This window comes from Artemia franciscana, chromosome 14 (assembly GCF_032884065.1).
Source record: "Artemia franciscana chromosome 14, ASM3288406v1, whole genome shotgun sequence".
Lineage (NCBI taxonomy): Eukaryota > Metazoa > Arthropoda > Branchiopoda > Anostraca > Artemiidae > Artemia > Artemia franciscana.
In genome coordinates this window covers 19337911-19359380 of record NC_088876.1, presented here as the reverse complement: position 1 = coordinate 19359380, position 21470 = coordinate 19337911, and the positions used below count along the sequence as shown (strand labels likewise).

Genomic DNA, 21470 nt, shown 5'->3' with positions numbered 1-21470 from the left:
TTATAATTTAAAATAATCATTGACCACTACTCAAAAATTGTATATTCGTCTGTGTTTAAAAGTCAATTAAAACAAAAGGAAGGGTATTAGGTCCTCTGATGATGGTATACACCTCCCACCTTTTATATTTCTATTAATACATTCAGGGCCGGATAAGACCTCAAGAGAACTCACAATTTTTGGCCCCTAATATTGTAAGTTTTGAATAAACATTGAAATAAGTGTATAAAAATCCAAAAAGCTGGTGCATAATTATATGATTTCTTAACCCTCATGACAAGGCAAATCAAGCTTGATGAATCAAGTTTATATATTTTGATCCTATTGCAAAGAAATAAACTTTTATCCACGCTCTTTTACCGTCACTAAAATTAGAAAATTAGTGTTAATTTTTGTTCCTACAGCAAAATATCTGTTTTAGAATACATAAAAAATGAGGATAAGATTTAATTCAGATAAGACTCGACTGACACAATCTTAACAAATAAGTATGAGTCCCAGAAAAGATGGATAAGCAAAATACAAAGCATACTTTAAATTTAAAAGATATGCTCTGAGTATTTTCATGATTGTTTTTTTCCATGAATCAGGAGCACCATAATTATGATACAAGAAATTCACAACTTGTTAAGCCATGAAAAAAAGAAAAACAGTCAGATCATTATATGTGGTTCATAATCTGGGGTCTTCTGTTTGGAATAATCTGCTGGTTAGAATCAGGGACTCTGTCATTTTATATGGGTTTAAAATTAAATTAAAAACATTTTATTTAACTAATAGATTTCTTTTTTCGGAGTTTTTTGGTGTAGGGTGGGGGGCTGAAACCGGTAAATAATATTAAAAAGGATTATTTTTTTGTATTGTATTCATGTGTTTGTGTTGTTGTTTTTTATATTTAAGGTAGGCTAGGTGGATAATCATGAGATGTTATGTTTAGATGTTTATTTATAAGATATAAATCATAACATGAATTGGCAGCACAAGTCCTTAGGACTTAATTTTTGCTGCAATAATTTATTAGTGTTGTCATTTTTATTTATATTTATATTGTGGATGGAAATAAAACCTACCTACCTAAAAAAAAACAATATAAAAGATAAAAAGAAAACTTTAGTGAAGGAGGACACTTGTTGATGATAGTAAGATGGTAGGTAAAACATGAAAGCTTACTATCCAGGTATTGATCTTATTTACCTTGAATCGAAAATAATAGCTTGGTTCAAAGCAATTTTACCCTAGAAAAGACGAATTTGGTTTTGCTTGTTGTTTATATTTACTGTAATTGTTTCTTATGCAGTTGGCACTGTTTTCTTTGATGTTATAAGTGATACTTGACATGTTTGTTCAACACATCATTTACTAAAAATGCTTCTTCCTATAATAACAGCTAAAACACTTGTATATACAAGGAAAACACGAAATGACAAATAACCCTAGATAAGGCACTGTCAGCTTCTAGGGTATTGCAAAAACTAGTAATGGTCAGCAGGAGGATACAGCAGGAAGCTGGGCAGACTTTGACAACATCAACAGCAACAAATATTCAAAATTATTAATCACCAGGTGAACTGCAACACCAGTCATACGCTTTTCTCTTTGAAATAATGAACTGAAGGTAACGGATGTCCGAAGTGTGTAGAATTTTAGCCTATTAAAGTTATGTCTTCTCCGTTTAAAATCAATCGTTTTGATTTTGTTTGTCAAACTAAGGATAAGAAGTGTAATCTCACACTTTGCAAAAAGTGTAAAATACAGACTAGAAAGAAGGGAGCGCTGACCGGAATTCCAGCGTGTTTCGGCTTCAAAGGATTGAAAGTTTCATATGTTATACAGCTTGAAGCCTCATGTATCATCATGTTAAGTTAATAATCATGAATATACTAAAGGATACTAAATCATAAAAAAGTCATAAAGCCTAAGCCTGTAAGCCGTAGAACATGTATCTTTGACTTCATATTTCACAGAGCTTTGCTTGAAATGCACGTGTACTTATTATACTTAATTACTTGTTTATCAGTATTTGATATGTGTTTCATTTTGATAAAACAATTTACTATTTTCTATTATTGTTATTTTCCAGGAAGGGGTGGCTTAAAACTTTGAAGCCTTTAGGCTGTACTCTTTATGTTCAGGCAGTGAATAGACGGCTTACATTGCATATTAGTCTGGGATGTCCCACTGATTTTTTGTTTTGTATTTTGTTCTTGATGGGGTAGGAGGTATAAAAAAGGGAAGTCTTCGATTTGTATTGCTGAAGTATTTCCTGGTAAATAAAACTAATATTTTAGGTATTTCCTTCTATCTATCTTACTATTGTTTCCTCTTCTTTTATCTTGTATTTTTCACTTTATAGAAAAACCTAGCGCATAATCTGAAAAATAAATAAGGCAGCCTACGTTTTATTACTTGATTGAGGAATTTTTTTTTAAGTTTTTACAAGCAAGGGTTATTTATCCTATTAAATCATATTCATATTCTAATATAACGATGATAAAGTGGGAGTTACATTTGAATAGCTTGTCATCACAAACTAAGGACAAAATAAATAGTTATTTAAATTATTCAATTCCCCAATGCTTTTTGAGCGTTTTTCTTGACTACACATTCAACTTCCTTACCTTCTAGTTAATAAAATTGGCAGAGGAGTCCTGTAACTTTTTAAGATAAAAGTCTAGGCATATAGATTTTAATATCTCTAGTGATCTCTAGATTCCTTTTACCTGACGAGTAAATTTTCCAGCCGAAGATAGGTGGCATGAACACCTGAGAGGAGAGAATGACAGAGCCTAAAAATAACCGATGATTGAATTTTGTTTTAGGACAAAATCCCTCTACTGAATTCTCTACGACCTACAGCCATTTCTAGTTACATGGATCAGTAGTAGTTGACTATTTTGTTAGTAACTGAAGATTTATTATTCAGAAAAATTAGTTACAGAAGAAAAATCTGTTCTAGATATATTTTTTTTAAGCGTACAACTGGTGTTTGCAATAAAAAGTGTACAAGATTTTGAAGCTAAAGCTTCGTGAAAAAACGAGACTTGACGTTCAATAGTGACATAGTAACAATCTAGCTGTCAGTTTACTTGTGCTTAGAAATTGCTGCTAGTGAGATGTCAGATAACAATACATAGGTCAAAAAATAGAGCACGATTTTTATATATATTATTGCTGAAATTGGATTATTAGTCTAGATCCAATTTATCACAATATTTATCAAAGAGAAAAAAAATCTAAAGTTTAATTTAAGCTGGCTTAGAGGTAAAAGTAACTTATTTTAGCACGAAAACTATACAAAAAGAAAAATATGCTGGCGAGAAAAATTGAACTTGGAGATTGTATAAACTGCGGCTTTAATCCATTCGAGCTATATGACCAATCAACGTCGCTATTAAAGATTTTTCGAGTGTTATGGTTAAAGATTTTTCGAGTGTTACAGTCGTTAATAAGCTCATAAAGATTTGCCAAAAAGAAAAATGTGTGATTTTAGTTTTGACAGAATAATACTTCACAGAACCAGAAAATTTTCGAAAAATCATCCTGCCTAAGACTGAAATTAGAATATTTGTATATTCCTTTAAGCATAATGACAGATAAAGACTTAAATGTTGGGAGTAAAAAATTACTTTAATAACCAGAGGTTCGGTAAAATTGTCTTAGCTCTATTCGTATATCCCTTTTCATAATACTGGACCTATTTTATTTCATCAAGAGATACATTCTATTTTTATAAAGATTCGGTTTCCAACTATTGGTAAATCAAAATGTTTCAAATTTTTCCTACTAGAACTTTATTATTTACTTTTAATATTGAAAATATTTTATGAAGCTCACAAAAAAACCTCTTGAGTCACAGTATTCGAAAGAAGAAGCAGAGAAAATTTGAAAGCATTAAAATACGCAAAAATTAGCTTAGCAATGAGAAAGTTTGCAATATCTCTACGAATGAAAAATTCCAACGACGTAGAACGGAAATACCCGGAGTGAATCTGTGGTATTCATAATGGTCCTTTTAGTATTTATAGTAAACCTATTTCTTGCTTGATCTATATTTCGAGTTATACTTACCTCTCTCCTGGAGAGGAGCAGAACCTAAATCCTCTAATATTTTTCTAGATCTACTCGGCATGTCCGGTAAGATTGGCATCGCTAAAAAATCACTCGTAAGCTCTTGATCACTTATACCTGGAGAATAGTCAAACCTATCTCCGTAATCTTCACGAAACGTCGACGCTAACCTCTCCATGCTCCTTTCTTCTTCAAAGCGAGACGAACTGTGTCCTCTCGATACTCCAATATCATAGCGGCTTGGAGAAGAACCAAACAAATTCATGGATGAGCTGCTATATTTAGGTGGCGATACACCTGTTAACTCGTAACGGGGAGAGGTTAAATAATTACCATCACGCATTTTTGCAACTTTATAAAGTTCGTCATGCAATTTAAAGCTTTGATCCATTTGCATTCGTCGCCTCACTATTTCTGCTTTAATTCGTTGCTTTCTATCACGGGAAAAGATGTCATCATCTTCTCCCATGTCTTCGTCACTGCCGTAAGGAGAAGGATGCCAAGATCTGGGTTTGGATATTCCCCGGGAATCTCTCTGTCTTCCAAGAGAATCCAGGCTACTCCTGCTGCGTGTTTCTCCGAAATAATCAAAAACACCACTTTCACTGCTTCTTCGACCCCTAGAAATAGTTATATTTATTAGTTTCAAGAGCAATTCTACTTTTTTTATTTATTTAAAAAATTTGAGATACGGAATTGACATATGTATGCAAACACTTCTAAGGATCGCTTGTTTCCTGTGTCTGCTACAATCGAAACGTGGGGAGAAAATCTATTGCTGGAAATTGGTTACATTTAACATGCACCTGCTTGTTAAGTAATACTTTAGAGGGTATTATCATATAATTTTGGGGAGTTTTCTCAGCAATTTTTTAGAAATAGATTCTTATGCTCTATTGGAACTTGAATGTGCTATCAAAGGTAAAATAAAAGCAAAGTATTATTATGCCTAGAACATGGTACATCTTCATAAACGATCAAGTGTCTATCTTTTAAACTTCAATACACAGATTTTTACACTTATACTAGAGGCGATCTTGAATGGGCATACCTGTGTAAATAGGCTACAAAATGCTTAAATTGCCCGACTGAAATTTATGGAAGTTTTATCTTGGAAGGAGAAATCTAAAGAATGAAGGCTCTTTTTTGTACAGACAAGTTTTATTAATATTATCAAATTTACAAGTATTATTAAAAAGCTTTATTATTGGGACACCAAAATCAATATTATACAGGCAGGAGCGAGAATTTTCAACTAAAAAGTCCTTCAATCGAGGTTTATCAACATAAGTGCTGGAAAATTCACCACAAGTTTTTCCACTATACCAAAAATACAATAGTGCATGAACTTCCTTACTTTTAACTAATACATCCAGATCTATTGAGAGTAAGGGATGAATTATTGGAGGTAAATTCAAGGGAGCACAGAAAATGTGACTTAATTCTTTAATTTGTTCATTTTTCTTGGTATTATTTTCTAGCAATTCCCAGCCTGTGACTCACTTTACATATGTGTTAAAATATCATTTTACACCATAATCGATCGTTAAAACTTAATGGAAAATACCTAATAGCGTTTCTTCTAATGTCTCCTGTCAATTGATCTAGCTTGACTTAATGTAACATCTCAATAACACCCTCTGGCGCATATATCACACCGGAGGGTTTTGGACCCTTTTCAAGAAAAATAACATTGTAAATTAAAAATGACAATTTTTTTAACAGCGAAAACTTCCCATTGCATTGCTAGAGTGCGATGTTCCATGGTAATTCCCAAACTGTAACACTAAATGGCTGAAAAACGGCAACCTCTGGGGAGCATTATCGCCCATATGGCATTTTTAGGGCATTTTTCTGGAAAAATTTAAGTTTATACCAGAATCGGTTATTTAAAAATATTAAAAAAATTCAATAGATTTTCTTCTGATGACTTCTGGCAATGGACACCAGCTTGCCGTAATGTACCCGCCCGATGACATCCACTTTTGTGCTGACTCACACCTCAGGCATTTTATACCTTTTTGCCACAAAAATTACTTCATAAACTAAAAATGACCATCGTTTTGATTTGAACTTCGGGAACTTAATATCTTATTGTTAAATTGTAATGCTCCTTGGCATTTCCCACCCCCTTCTTCTTATTTCCATTGATTTTATTAGCAAATTCCCTTTTTTATTCCTAAAAAGGACATAAAATTCAAAATATTTTCTTGAATATGTCTTTTTCGTATTTCCACAACATGTAAAAAACAGAATAATCCTTAGAAAATCAACACCAATACATAAAAATTCAATAGCTCAGTGATTAGAGATCTGATGAAGCCCATAGGGTGTATAATATTGGAATTATTAGACCCTCAAGATTTATATAATACCAAGAATATAATACCATAGTACAATAAAAAAAGTTAAAACATTATCCGAAATAATTCTACAGAATATAAAAATTATTTTGCAAAATACAAAATACTTTGCAAAATTCTAACAAAGATCTAACAGAATGAAAAATCGTTGGTGCGGGACAGAAAATACTTGCTACAAAACACAAAAAGTTTTAACAACAACTCAAATACTTCTTATGAAATACAGAAGTTCTAGCTTAATCCAAAACAATTTCAATAAAACTGAAATAATTCTTACAAATTATAGAAATACTTTAAGTAATTCTAAATTAGTTCTAACCGAATTAAAAATAGTTGGTGCAAAACGCCAAAAAAATTTCTAACAATATCCCAAATACTTCTTATTGCATACAAAAAAGTTCAAATATAATCCGAATAATTCCAAAAAAACAGTTAATATCTTAAAAAATACAAAAACTAGATGTACATTACATGAGCAACGTGAGGTGTTGCGGAAAACTTCGTTCGGCTTCGCCGAATAAACTGTTGCGAGAGCAGCGCTTTGGTTTCGTTTCTTCACTTCGATTAAACACTGAAGTTGTTAATCTGTAAGGATCTTAAAATGCATACTAAGTACACCAACTAGCAAAAGTTGCAAACTTCTCATCGCTCAAGATTATTGTAGCCTAATAGCATATAGCTAATATGTATAAATTGTAGCTAATAGCTAATACCATATAGTCCCCTGCAAGTATTACCACTGGAGGGAACCAAATTGGTCTTACCCTCAGATACACCGGAAACAAACAACAGGTAAAGCAACTAGAAAAATCTGCAAACCCCTCCTTGCCGAAGGTGATTATGAACTAACAGCCGACTGTTGCTTAAAACTCTCCTATATGTCTGACAATTGGTATCGACCTATTTTTGGTTTCAATATGTACCTTACTACTGAAGTTGTCAATCCCTTTAAACTTTCAAACTGGTATATATCATGAAGGAATTTTTCTAAAAGAAAATTTTTCTACAAGACATATACTTTGATCAGCTCATCAAGAGCTATCGACTGCCGTCAAAAAAAAATCTACCTCTCTTATATCAAAAGTTGACTTTTTTGCCGTAGGCCAAGTTTCTAACGTCATCACTTAGAAAGGAGCAGAGGATAAACTTTAATTTTTTTATCAATGAAAGAACTTTTAAAGTTTAAGAGGCACATCTAATACCATTTCTGTATCGGCCTATTTTTGGTTTCAGTATGTACCTTACTACTGAAGTTGTCAACCCCTGTAAACTTTCAAACTGATATATTTCATGAAGGAATTTTTCTACGAAAAAATGGATGACATATACTTTAATCAGCTCATCAAAAGCTATTGACTTCCACTGAATAGAAACTATCTGTCTTAGTTCAAAAGTTGACTTTTTTGCCGTAGGCCAAGTTTCTAACGTCATTGCTTAGAAAGGATCAAAAGATAAACTCTAATTTCTTTAGCAATGAGAGAAATTTTAAAGTTTAAGAGGAATATCTGATAATATTTCTATACCGCCATCCCAAGTGCAAAAACCGAATGATAAACTCAGCTGAAATCACGAACAGAAATGGGTAGAAACAATAGATGTTTGGCCTCAGGCAGGAGTTCTAAGTAGATTTCCTAAATACAGAGTCATATTCATCAATCCAGCCTAAAGTCCCCACTTTGCGTAAAAACTGCAGAGGTTAGGCCGTTACCATTTTCTAAGAATAAGCTGAAATCAGGGTACTGGAAAAAAAACACGACAAAAATTAAATGTTGCTCTAGCAACACTAATATAATTTGCAAATAAATAATTTGCACAATTCTAAAACAGTTCTAAGAGAGTGAGAAATAATTGGTGCAGAACACAAAATGCTTCAAAACACAAAAATTTCGAAAGTCTCCCAAATACGTCTTACGGCATACAAAAACGTTCAAATATAATCTGAATAATTCTTACATGAAGAAATAGCTCTTTCAAAATACAAAAATTACTTTGCACGATTTTAAAATAGTTCCGAAAGACTGAAAAAGAGTTGGTGCAGAACACAAAATACTTGTTATAAAAAAAAATGTAACAGCATCCCCAATTTTTCTTATTGAGTACAAAAGTTCATATATAATCAAAATAGTTAATACAGAACAGAAATAACTCTTAAAAAATACAAAAAATACTTTGCATGATTCTGAAATAGTAATAACAGAATGAAAAATGTTGGTGCAGAATACAAAATACTAGCTGCAAAACACAAAAATTCTAACAACATCCCAAATACTTCTCATAGAATACAAAAGGTTCATATGTAATCAAAATAGTTACTATAAAAGAGAAAGAACTCTTATAAAACACAAAAAAAAATCCTTTACGCAATTCTTAAGCAGTTCTAACAGAATTAAAAATAGTTGGTACAAAAAGTTCTTATATTATCCAAAATAATTCCTACGAAACAAAAATAACTCTTACAAAATAAAAAATACTTTTAAAAATTCTAGAATAGTTCTAACAGAATGAAAAGTAGTTGGTGCAGAACATAAAATATGCAGATCCAAATACTTCTTATGGAAAACAAAAATTCCATCCGAAATACATCTTATGGAATACAAGAAAAGTTCAAACATAATCCTACAAAACAGGAATAACTTTTACAAAATACAAAATACTTTACAAAATTCCAAACTGATTGTCAAAGAATGAAAAATATTTGAGGTAGAACGAAAAATACTTGCTAAAAAACAAATAAATTCTAAAAAAAAATTAATACTTCTTACAGAATACATTCCAGCAAAACAAAAATAATTCTTACGAAACACAAAAGAACTTTTATTACCTAATTTTAAGATAGGCTTATTTGGGTTCAGCAATCGTGCGGGCACAATTGCTCAGCCCAACTGAACCTAGCTTTAAAATCAGTTAAAGAAGTATTTTAATTTTTCGTAAGAATAATGTTTGTGTTTTGTTGGAATTATTTTGGATTGTGGTTGATATTTTTGTATTCTATAAGAAGTATTTGGAGTGTTGTTAGAATTCTTGTGTATTGTAGCAAGTATTTTGTGTTCTGCACCAGCTATTTTTCATTCTTTTAGAACTATTTTAGAAATGTGCAAAGTATATTTGTATTTTGTAAGAATTATTTCTGTTTTGATGGAATTGTTTTAAATTATATTTCAACTTTTTTTATTATATTAGAAGTATTTGGGATGTTGTTAGAATGTTTGTGTTTTTAGCAGGTATTTTGTGTTCTCTACCAACTATTTTTCATTATTTCAGAACTGTTTTAGAATTGTACAAAGTATTTTCGTTTTTTTAAGTGTTATTTCTAATTTTTAGGAATAATTTTGGATTATGCTTGAACTTTTTGCATTCGATAGGAAGTCTTTGGGATGTTATTAAAATTCTGATTTTAGTAAGTATTTTGTATTCTACTCCAACATTTTTTTCTTTTTTTTTTTAACTATTTTAGAATTGTGTGAAATATTTCTGTATTTTGTAAGAATTATTTCTGTTTTGTAAGAATTGTTTGGATTATAATTGATCTGTTTTGTATTTAATAAGAAGTAGTTTGGATGTTTTTAAAGTTTCTATGTTTTGTAGCAAGTATTACGTGCTCTGAACCAACTATTTTCCATTCTGTGAGAACTATTTTAGAACTTTGCAAAGTATTTTTGAACTTTAGTATGAATTATTTTTGTTTTGTACAATTCTAATATGGTTCTAGAAAAATGAAAAATACTTGGTGATGAATACAAAATATTTTCTACAAAACACAAAATTCTAGCAATATCCCGAACATTTCTAGCAAAATACAAAAAGTTGTTACATAATCTAAAATAATTCTTACAAAACAAAAAAAAAATACAAAATACAATGCACACTTCCAAAAGAGTTCGGAAATAGTTCAGAATAGACAGAATGGAAAATACTTGCTACTAACCACAAAGACTCTATCAAAATTTCAAATGCTTCTTATAGAATACACAAATACTAGCAGCATTCCAAATACTTCTTATGGAAAAAATTCGAATGTAATAATAATAATTCTTCCGAAACAGAAATAACTCTTAAAATAAAAAAAAAACTTTCAACAATTCTAAGATAGTTCTAACAGAATGAAAAATAGTTGGTGAAGAGCAAAACATATTTGCTACAAAAAACAGAAATTGTAACAACAACCCAAATACTTCTTAAAGAATAGAGTAACTTCATGCATAATCCAAAATAATTCTTGCATTCGCACATTTCAAAAATAGATCTGACAGAATGAAAAATAGAATAGAACAGAGCACAAAATACTTTTCTCAAAACATAGACACTAACAATATCCCAGTTACCTAATATAGAAAAAATATCAAACATAAACCAATTAGACAACACAGATAACATATAGAAATAGACTAACAAATAGACAAACATAAACAAAACAGAAATAATTCTTACAAAATACAGAAATAATTTGCATAATTCTAAAATAGTTCTAAGAGAATGAAAAATTGTTCGTTTAGAAACACAAAATACTTGCTACAAAACAAAAAATTCTAATAATTTCCAAAATACTTCTTATAGAATAAAAAAATTTCATACATAATCGAAGATTATTCCTAAATAACAGAATTAACTATAATAAAATACAAAAGCGCTTTGCACAATTCTAAAATAAATTTAATAGATTGAAATATAGTTGGTGCAGAACGCAAAATACTTGCTACAAATCACAAGAAATTTAACACCACTCCAAATACTTTTTATATAATACAGAAAGTTCATACATAATGAAAGTAATTCCTACAAAACAAAAGTAACGCTTACAAAATACTAAATACTTTGAAAAGTTCTAAAAGAGTTCTAACAGAATGAAAAATAGGCAGTACAGAACCAAAATACTCGCTATAATACACGAGGATCTAACAACATCCAAAATACTTCTTTGGAATACAAAACTTCTAACAACATCCGAAAAACTTCCTATAGAATACAAAAATTTCAAACATAATGCAAGGAATCCCTTAAAAAACAGAAATAACTAATACAAAAACCAAAAATTATTTTGATAAGCTCTTTTGGATTCAGCAAAAGTGCGGGCACGATTGCTGAACCTAAATTAACCTAGCTTAAAATCAGTTCACAAAAGAATTTTTGTATTTGGTAAGAATAATTTTGTGATTTTTAAAACTATTTGGATTACGTTTGAAATTTTATATTCTATAATAAATATTTTGGGGGTTGTTAGAATTTTCATGTTTTGTAGCAAGTATTTTGTGTTCTGCACCAACTACTTTCAATTCTGTTAGAACTGTTTTAGCATCCTGCAATGTTTTTTTTTGTATTTTGTAAGGGTTATTTTTGTTTTGTAGGAATTACTTTCGATTCGTTTATGAACTTTTTTTTATTCTATAAGAAGTGATTGGAATTTTAATAGAAATTTTGTGTTTCGTAAGAAGTGTTTTGTCTTTTGCACCAACCATTTTTCCTTCTCATAAAGCTACTTTAGAATTATAACAAAGCATTATTGTATTCTGTAAGACCTATTTCTGTTTTGTACGAATAATCCTAGATTATGTGTGTACTTTTTGTATTATATAAGAAATATTTGGGATGGTTCTAGAATTTTTTTCTTTTGGTTTTGTAGCAAGTATTTTGTGATCTGAGACAACTGTTTTCCATTGTTAGAACTATTTTTGAATAGCACAAAATATTTATGTGTTTCGTAGGAATAATTTTTTTTTTTTTTTTTTTTGATTATGTTTTAACTTTTTATATTCTGTATGAAGTATTTGGGATGTTGCTAGAATGATCCGTTTTTCTAGAAAGTATTTTATGTTTTTCAACAGCTATTTTTCATTCTTTTAGAACTGCGTAAGAAATGTGAAAAGTATATTTGTATTTCATAAGAACAATTTTTATATAATACAATTTTCGTATTAGAAAACAAAACTTTATACACAGTCAAAATTAATTCCCACAAAACAAAACTAACGATCACAAACAGAGTTCTAAAATCTTTCGAACAGAATGAAAAATAGTTGGTGAAGAACACAAAATACTTGCTACAAAACTAAAGAATTCCAACAATATCCCAAATACTTCTTATGGAATACAAAATTCCTACAAAACAGAAACGAATCTTATAAAATACAAAAATATTTTACACAATTCTGAGACAGTTCTAATAGAATGAAAAATGTTTGGTGTAAAACACATATTTGCTAAAAAACAGAAAACATCTAACAACAACCCAAATTCGTCTTATAGAATAGAAAAAGTTCATACTTAATCCAAAATAATTCCTATAAATAGAAATAACTCTTACAAAACACAAACATACTTTGCACAATTCCAAAATAGTTATAAATAACAAACACCTACATCTTGAAGAAGTTTTTAAGAAAGAAAGGTGTCCAAACCAGGAGTCAAAGGGGATGGGGGCTGAATTAAAATAGACTGAGGCATCACCACCGTTATCAGTCCCACTCATGTTTATTTTTGCTCGCTTTGAATTTGACTCGGCTATTTATTGCAAAATCTGTTCGTTTTAATTTTCATTTATTTATTGATAGGTATTTGCGATAGTTTTACGATTGGAAGATTATTTGACTTTATTTCTGCTTATTTTTTGCTTAAATTAAGATCAATTAGAAAAAAAATAATGTTTCCAATGTAAAATCCTCCTAATCTTCAATATCAAATTGGTTTTCTTTTCACCATGGGTCATTTTACTTAGATATTATCAAGATTGAACTTCCTGGTATATTGAAAGAAATAGTATAATTCTGGGGTTATATGCAATAGCTTATCCTACTCAAACCTTATCCAATAGCGTTAAAATAGAATAATCAGCTTACAGGCCTCCTATGTCTGATCCTCTGTGTCCATATTCATACCCTATGTCACTTGAATTAATAGCGGCAACCGAGTGAGCACCAGGCCTAATACCCAGTTCTTCACGAAAGCGAGATGAATCATCCAACGATTCAAATTCAAAAGATCTTCGCAACGCTGAAACACGACTCATGGCATTTGTACTTATAGGCTGCAATGAAAAAAAAGAAACAAAATATAAGATAGATTACCAGGTTAAGATGTTTTCGTGCAATATTTGGAACATAAGGAGGTTAAAGCTAATAGGTCCAGTACATTAGGTAATGTTACAATTACTTTTTGCAGTTATGCAGTTTAAAACTAAACACGGTGTTCTGCATGTTTTCCTTGTTCTGGGACAGATATATTAAATATGGATACCAGATCTGTTGTGCTGATTGGCAACAGCTGAGAAGTCACCAGAAATTTTCTTTTGTAGCATTAACAAAAAAGAAGATCAGCTCAAGGTATTTAAGCGGAGCCCCGAAGACATTTTCAGTACATTCCAAATTTCATAGCTAAGAGTGACCGTAAAACTTAAATGCGTCTTCATATTCAATACATTTTAATGGGAAAAGTATAAGGTATCTGCATTAAAACATCATTTAAGCTAAAGACTATGGGAAATAGACACTATTAATTCTTCATCTTGTTTTTCACGTAAAATCGAGGAACAATTTTCAAATGATTTTCACTAGATAATTGTCAGATTTTTTGGCGCTCTCAATTTAATTTTGTTCGAAATGAAACTATTTTAACAAATATCTTGATTGGGTATGAAGCTTTGAAAGGTTATTACTTTTGAAAATAGAGTTAAATTCAATAAAGTTGACACATTGAAATTTATTCTTCAGACAAGAGCAATATTATATATCGCTGTGCCTGAAACGAAAGGCCAAAACTGAAATTGAAAATGCGTCATTGAGTTCGTCAGAGTTGTCTAGTGAGTCTTCATCACTCGGATGAACTTACTTCTCATAGGAAGGAAACATGACAGCAACGGAGGGCTGGTAAAGTGAACTTTCACAAACCTTGGTTCCAGTATTTATGTTCACACGTCTAATTCTCCAAATATTGTTAAATTGTAGATTCACAGAATTTACAATTTAATTGTAGATTCTTCTAGATTAGGCAATATTATTTTTAATAATAAGCAACAGAAATTGTTAAGCAACAGAAATAAAAATAATTACATTGAAAATGATTTATTTAAATAAAAGTCAAAATAAATGCCAAAAACATCACGTAAAATTGGGAAGCTTATTGCCCATGAGCGCGGATACTTTTTGAATGGGACAGTTGCCTCAATTTTATCCTTGATTTTTTTAGGCCCTAGGTTTTGGTACATTTTAACTATTGCAAAAATAAAAAAAAAATGTATAAAAGTGAATGTCTCTTCGTAATCTCATTTTGAGAAATTACTTGTGTTTTTCTTTAAGAATTTTTTTTAACGAATTTTCAATGTAGTTAATAAAAAAGGTAAAACAAAACTAAATAAGAACCTGGGTTCCCTGATTGCTCATAACAGTCTTTAGTTTTAGGCAATTTTCTTAATTGATCAATAATTTAAATCACTTTTGAATCACTTTTGAAATAATAGCAAGGAAGTCGGTGAATAACTTCAAGATAGGACGCATACCAGACTTATGTTTCATTGAGTAAAAAAGTTTTTTTTCAAAAGAACAAAGAATGAAAGTTTCATCCCCTCATCACTCTGCTCTTTGCACTAAATGGTGTTTTTGTCTTACGTTGTTGTCGAGTTTACAACTCGAGTTGGAATATGATAAGCTGGAAGAAGGCCCAGCGAAAGACAAACTGTTAAAAATTCCACAGCCGAAGATGAATATTATGTATATGAAGAAGCATGGCTAGCATTACGTGAAGCAATATTAAAATCTGCAAACATACTTAATCTTCCGACCCATCATATTTGTCACAGACCTTAGACCTTATATCCTCCAGAGCCAGGGGTGGCGCATAGAGCGTCTGCAAAACCTCGCCAGATATCTCAGAGCAGAGCCGCAGCCGTGACGTCCTGCCACTGTGGTTGAAGAGACATGTTCGCATTACTCAGGTTTCGGTCGTACTGTTGTCGTAAGGTATGTCTTGGTCGACCTCTTTTCGCCTCCCCTCAAGGCGCCACTCATATATTGTATTCGGGAGTCAATGTTCTGGCATACGGAGGACGTGGCTAAGGTATGTCCATCTCCTACGTTTCAAAAGGTCAGTAGCTAATAGCTGACCGATTCGTCGGCGAACTTCTATGCTGGTAGCCACAGAGGAAAACATAATCCAAATTACTTACAAAATCTTGCATCGAAGAACTAGATACCGAGATTGAGATGTTGTACCGAATTTATCTAAGACACAGTGTTTTTCTTCTTTGAATGAAAATCTTGGCTCTATAATCAAGGGCTGTCCTCAGGAACAACATGTATAAATAAAATAAGCATTACAATAAGTGTCTTATGTAAGTATTATTTCATTTATATGTTTGATTTGCTGAGGACGAACCTATGATGTAGACCCAAAATATTCATTTAAGGTTTCTAGAAAAAAAATCACTGTCTTACATAAATTCCTAATTGTTTTACGTTTTATTGTTGCGAAATAATTTACGAAACCGGGTTAATCAAATTTGTTCGCAAGGATTTCGATAAATCAGTACTGATCAATGAATCTATCACCTTACTCTAGAACTAGTCAGTTGAATGACAAAAGAGGAGAGAGTGATCAACTGATGAGTTACAGTTTTGACATTTAATTTAGTATTTAAATACTATCCAACAATATTTCGAATTCTAATTTCTTTTTTTTGTAACTAAGATTGGTTTTCCTTTATATTGTTTAGGAGCCACAATTAACAAAAAAATAGAAGAGAGGGGCAAAAATTTGCTCGATTTTTGTATGATCCTAAAAATGATATTTCTCAGATTTAAGGGAGCTCGAGATTTTTTTTTGCACTTTCTTTAGTGAAAATGCCAAAGAAAAACACAGCCAATAGATATATTTTTAAACTCTAAGAAACAAAACTCCATATTGTCGCCATTGGAAAAGGGCAATTATGCGGAAAATAGTAGATGCAGGAGTAAATGCTGCAGCAATATCAACAATTGTTTTGGGGCTCAAAAGCTTCAGGTTTTCTTCTTATTCACCCAATTAATGATTAATGAGCCAATTTCTTTCCATTGACAAACCTACCCAAGAAGAGAGTAAGTGGTTATTACCAAAATTATTATTTTATTATACAAAAGAAGTATTCTATTATACATGTTGGGACTCTTTATTTCCATATCTACATTTTTCTGTAGATGTATAAATTTGAATTTTGGGTTTAGTTTTATTTTCGTCGTTTATATAGCTCTGGCTATTGCTATCATTAGCCCAGCATTGGAATAAGGTATTTCAGCCTCTATACTTACCAGGGATGCCAATTGTAGGGGGAATAACCCCTTGACTTAGGAAAAAACACTTTTTCCTGAGTGCCTTCCTTAAACAGATTATCGAAAAATATCTTTAAACCCACCCCGAGCCTTGACAATTAAGTGAAATATTAACACTAACACATTGCGGTTTTTGTTGTTAGAAGTCCATAATTTTTACATTTTAGTAGCTGATTGAATCGATGTATATTGCTAGCCAGGCAATAGTTTAAACTAATTTCAATACAACTATTTCTACAAAAATTAAAGAACAACATTTTTCCTTGTGCGATCTGGAATATAGGGGGATTACTTTGGTTTCCATCAGTAAAACTACTGGCCTTTAAAATCAATTTTGACATCAAATTTACAGCAAAAGAAAAGCACACATTAATTAAAAAAAAAGTCTTGCAGCTAAATTTGGCAGGCTTTCTGTTTATCTTTTTAAGACTATGAAGAATAGAGATTCTAGTCTGAAACAGCTACTCGGTTCATGATTTATGTTTGAAATTCATTTATGAAGCAGACATTTATCTAACTCAACTACGATTACATATAGCGTAAAGATCCTAATATAAAAGTTAAGCTATATAGCTAAAATATGGTTGTCTAGACCAGCTGTTGTACCTCAATATTTTGAAAAGTGGGATTGCTTGACTTTATTCTCTCATGTCGAAAGTATTAAGGAATCCAAGATCCTGGGAAAGCCACAGCCATGCTAAACAATCTGGTTTCAATGGCTTTTTAAGGCTTACTATACTTTCGTAGCATATACTTGGAAGTCGATCAAGGACCCAAATAGGTAATCCAGATAGAAGACACCAAGTTTCACCTTATAATCGTTTTTCTGAAGTGTAGAAGACATTGGTAATCCGTTTTTGTTGTCTAGTTACACCAAAGAGAATGATTATCGCCTTATAAGCCTGCATGACACCCACTACTAAATAAACGTCAAGCAAGTGTAAGGGCTTCGTGGATGTGATTTTGCCAAAGAAAAGATTTATCTACCTGCTTTATTTGGGTTTGAGACAGTCTAGGAAATTGTTGATCGTGTGAAGAGAGTGAAGAGCTATTTTACGACTCTAGATATTCGTTTGTAAAATATTTCAATACACTCTATTCATGTTGTGCAATAAGAGTAGAGTATAGTCATCTGAATTTGGTGCTGTTTTTGGATGAGTTTCCAAATTTACTGAGGACAAATGAGTTGAAAGATGCCGTCCAAGAGCAAAAGAGTATACTCTTTTACCCTGAGCTTGGTGTTTACATAAACTCAGATACAGCCGTGTTTTGGACTCGGGTTTGAGATTTCTGCAATTTTCTTTCCTTTATATACTATTTTTGGCATAACTGTTCATTCTATAAGGTTTCGTCTCACTCGTAAATGCATGCTACCTTCAGAATAAATCTCATGTTCATGTCTTATGGGGCATTTCGTATAAAAAACAAAATGGTGTTACCTTGTCAAAGGTCCAACTATTTATAGTAGATACTACAATACATTTAGCCTTTGCTGAAGGATTAAATAAAAAAACAAGTATATTTAAGAGAAATTGAGGAATAACATTAAAAGCTCAGAAATTATGACTTATTTGGAGGGGGTGCCCCCTCCCCGACACCTATCTATTTACGCTATAAATTTAAGCTTAAAGAATGGGAAAAAATTCAAACTTTAGTGCAAAGAGGGAGGTCTTAAGGAGGGGGAAAGCCAACTCATATACGTCCTGTTCGTTTTAAGTTTTAATGATGTTCCTTACTTTCAGTTGAAAATCTTTTTTTTATCTAATTTCTGGTCGGGTTTTAAATAATGCCAGAAAATCTGGCTCTACCTCCACGGCAAAATCCCTCTCCCCAAGGAAAATATCCTCTAAACAATTCAATCCTGGTGAAATTTTACCACGGACGATTTCCTTTAACATATCCATGCAGAAAATGAGTCCGCAAAGAGATAGCAAGACATAAGAAAAATTTCGTATAGAAATTTGGGCAAATACCATCAGCATAACATTTCTCCTGAGAAAATTATCCCCTGGAAGCTTCCCTCCCACGGAAAATGCTCCCACTGGAAATCCCTTCAGCAAGAACATCGGCTCCCGTCTTGATTTCACTTTGGCTGCTAAATTTTACATTTAGGGAGTAATCTCTGGAGCTTTGGTGAAATATTGTGAGGGAAGAATAAATTTTCCCCTAGAGTGTAAATTGAACCCATTAAAACTGAGTCGTATATTCGGAAGGCCTGCGTTCATAATTTTATTTATGCGGTATTTTGCAAATTATTTATTTCTGGAAAAAAACCTATTTTCCATACTTTTCTCTGTTTTTGGTCAATTGCTCTTTTCCTTTAAGCATTATTTGAAAATTCCAACTTCATACCCAAATCCATTGTTGAGATACACCCTTTTGACAGTCTGTATGCACACAGTGTGTGTTTTATTTTGCCCAAATTTCCTTTCAATATTCTCTCAACATTTCTGTACAAATTTTTCATATTTCTTCTTTAAACCTTCAGCAAGGAGCGGGAGTTCTTGTAAATCGAATTATATTCCACAGAGTCTGGGGTTAATCATTGACATTGTTGTTATAGCTGTTTTATTAAAGCCATTTTTTGTCAACTGTTTCGTGATTTTTTAGTACTTCGTAGTCTCGTATATAATGAAAGAGACAAGCAGGGCGTAATTTTTTGAGTGAATTCGAATCAGATTTAAAGTTGTATAAATGGAAAATTGACTAAGATACAAAGAAAAAAATAGCAAAAAAGTTAACATTTCCGTTCAAATTTTTCATATTTCTCCTTTAACTCTCAGCAAAGATAGGGAGCTCTTGTAAATGTAATTCTATTCCACTGAGTCATTTTTTAATATTCACTCTTGTCACCTTTCTTATACAGTGGTTTAATTAAGATTTTCCTAAAATCATTAGGTACTTCCTTTTTTCAAAAATTATATTCATAATCTTCAGTAGCTTATTTCTAACCTCAGAGCCACTATATTTAAGAAGCTCATTTATCACACTATCAGCACCTGCAGGTCGTCCTAGTCTTGATTTAGAGGATGTCATAAACAAAAATTTAAAAGGAAATGGGAACTTCCTGGGAGATTGTAAAGAGAGGCCTTGAATAGATTGGGTTGAAGAAGAAGCGTGCGTTGCTGTGTTGGCCATAGGTGGCTTGGTGCTGCGATGAGTTATTATTATTATTAGTGTAGTAGTAGAATTAGTTTTCATAGCTGTCATACTAAAGTCATTTTTGTCCACTGTTTCGTAATTTTGCAATATTTTTCAGGCTCGTAGATTTTGGAACAGCCAAGCAGGGCACAATCTTTTAGTGAGTCCGAATCCAATTATAATGTTGTATAAGTTGAGGTTTGACTACGATCGAAAGAAGAAAATGTAAAAAAAGCAACTTTTCCGTCCGAATTTGTTATAAATTTATGTTGCGTCGATGCATAAACTGAATTTGGACGCAATTCCGAATTTTATTCATTTCATGCTCAATAATAATTTATCGTAAAAGTAAAATGTTTGGTTTGTTTTCAAATTGGTACTTAAAAGATCATTAGACTGCACCCACGCTCTAGCCCCTAGCAAAATCGGAAAACGAAATATTTGCCGGGAGTTCTCGGGAATCAATTTCTATTCCATCGTTTACAGTAAATAGATGAGTTGATATAGCTGTATATGGCCCAGTTTCGTGATGTTGCAGTAACTCGTAGGCTCGTAGATTATGAAGAATCCAAGCAGGTTGCAACTCTTGAATGGGTCCGAATTCAGTTTTTATTGTTGTATAATTCGAGAATCAGCTTTAATTCCAACAAGAAATAAGAAAGAACAAGATAACATTCCCGTTCTAGTTTCTCATATTTCTTGTTTTGAGCTCTTTATGACGTAACAATTTGTGCTAAATTTAGATGGACTTCATTTTGTTGTTTCATGTCCACAATTTTTTATTGTAAAGTTGCCTTCATATTGATGACCGTTTCTGTACTCTAGTCCTTGGCGACTTTGGAAAGACAAATTTACTTTGATTTCTCGAGAATTTAATTCTATCCCATTGAATGAGGTTGTGATAATATCAAGGGATGTATATGCAAAGAAGTTATTAATTGTGAATTTAATCTTGCCTTTCAAGTTCCTAAGCTTACAGACGCAATTTTTGTGATGAAAAAAGGTGGCTGAAAAAAATGGTGCAGAATCATTTCGAGAAGGTCAAAATTTATCATACGAACATGTGGAAAGAAGACTAAAAAGTAAAGAAGAAAAAGATGAAGACAGGGCATCGGATGATCTCGTATTGGTTTTTGATCTGAAAAAACTGTTTTTCTTTGCCAAAAGGGATGTTTCTTCCTTTTCTTTACAAAAGAAAGATCACTTGCTTTAATTTAATTGCTATTCTTCCCTGTCGCAGATAGAAAAGAGAGCTAATCAGGAAAGTTTATTATTATTTTTGGTCACAACGCATTGCTGGAAGAAGTGGAAGTGATATTGCCAGTGGTCTTCGTGCTATACTTGATAAGGTTTTTACTGCCTAACAAAGGTTACATGGTCCGATTCATGTGTGCCTCAAAATCGTATTCAAATAATGGGTTATATAATGCAAGACATCAAACAGTTCGTGGTAACAAACTGTAGTAAGGAGCGATCCGGCTCAATAGTAACCAAAACTCTAAAAAATTGAATTTTGATATAAATAGCTACGTCAAAAGAATCGCAATTTAATGTTGATTTTACATATATAAGTTTCATCAAGTTTAGTCTTAGCCATCAAAAGTTACGA

At 31.8% G+C, this 21470-nt stretch overlaps 1 protein-coding gene across 1 annotated transcript in view; it reads right to left on the bottom strand.

Annotated features, from left to right (window-relative positions):
• The window catches only part of LOC136035424 (uncharacterized), a 150806-nt gene that overhangs the window by 75043 nt on the left and 54293 nt on the right, over positions 1-21470 (bottom strand). The window contains exons 10-11 of the mRNA XM_065717216.1: positions 13262-13449; positions 4069-4688 (exon numbers count right to left, since the gene is read on the bottom strand). Of these exons, the coding sequence (XP_065573288.1) occupies positions 4069-4688; positions 13262-13449 (808 nt within the window). The remainder of the gene's footprint in view (positions 1-4068; positions 4689-13261; positions 13450-21470) is intronic.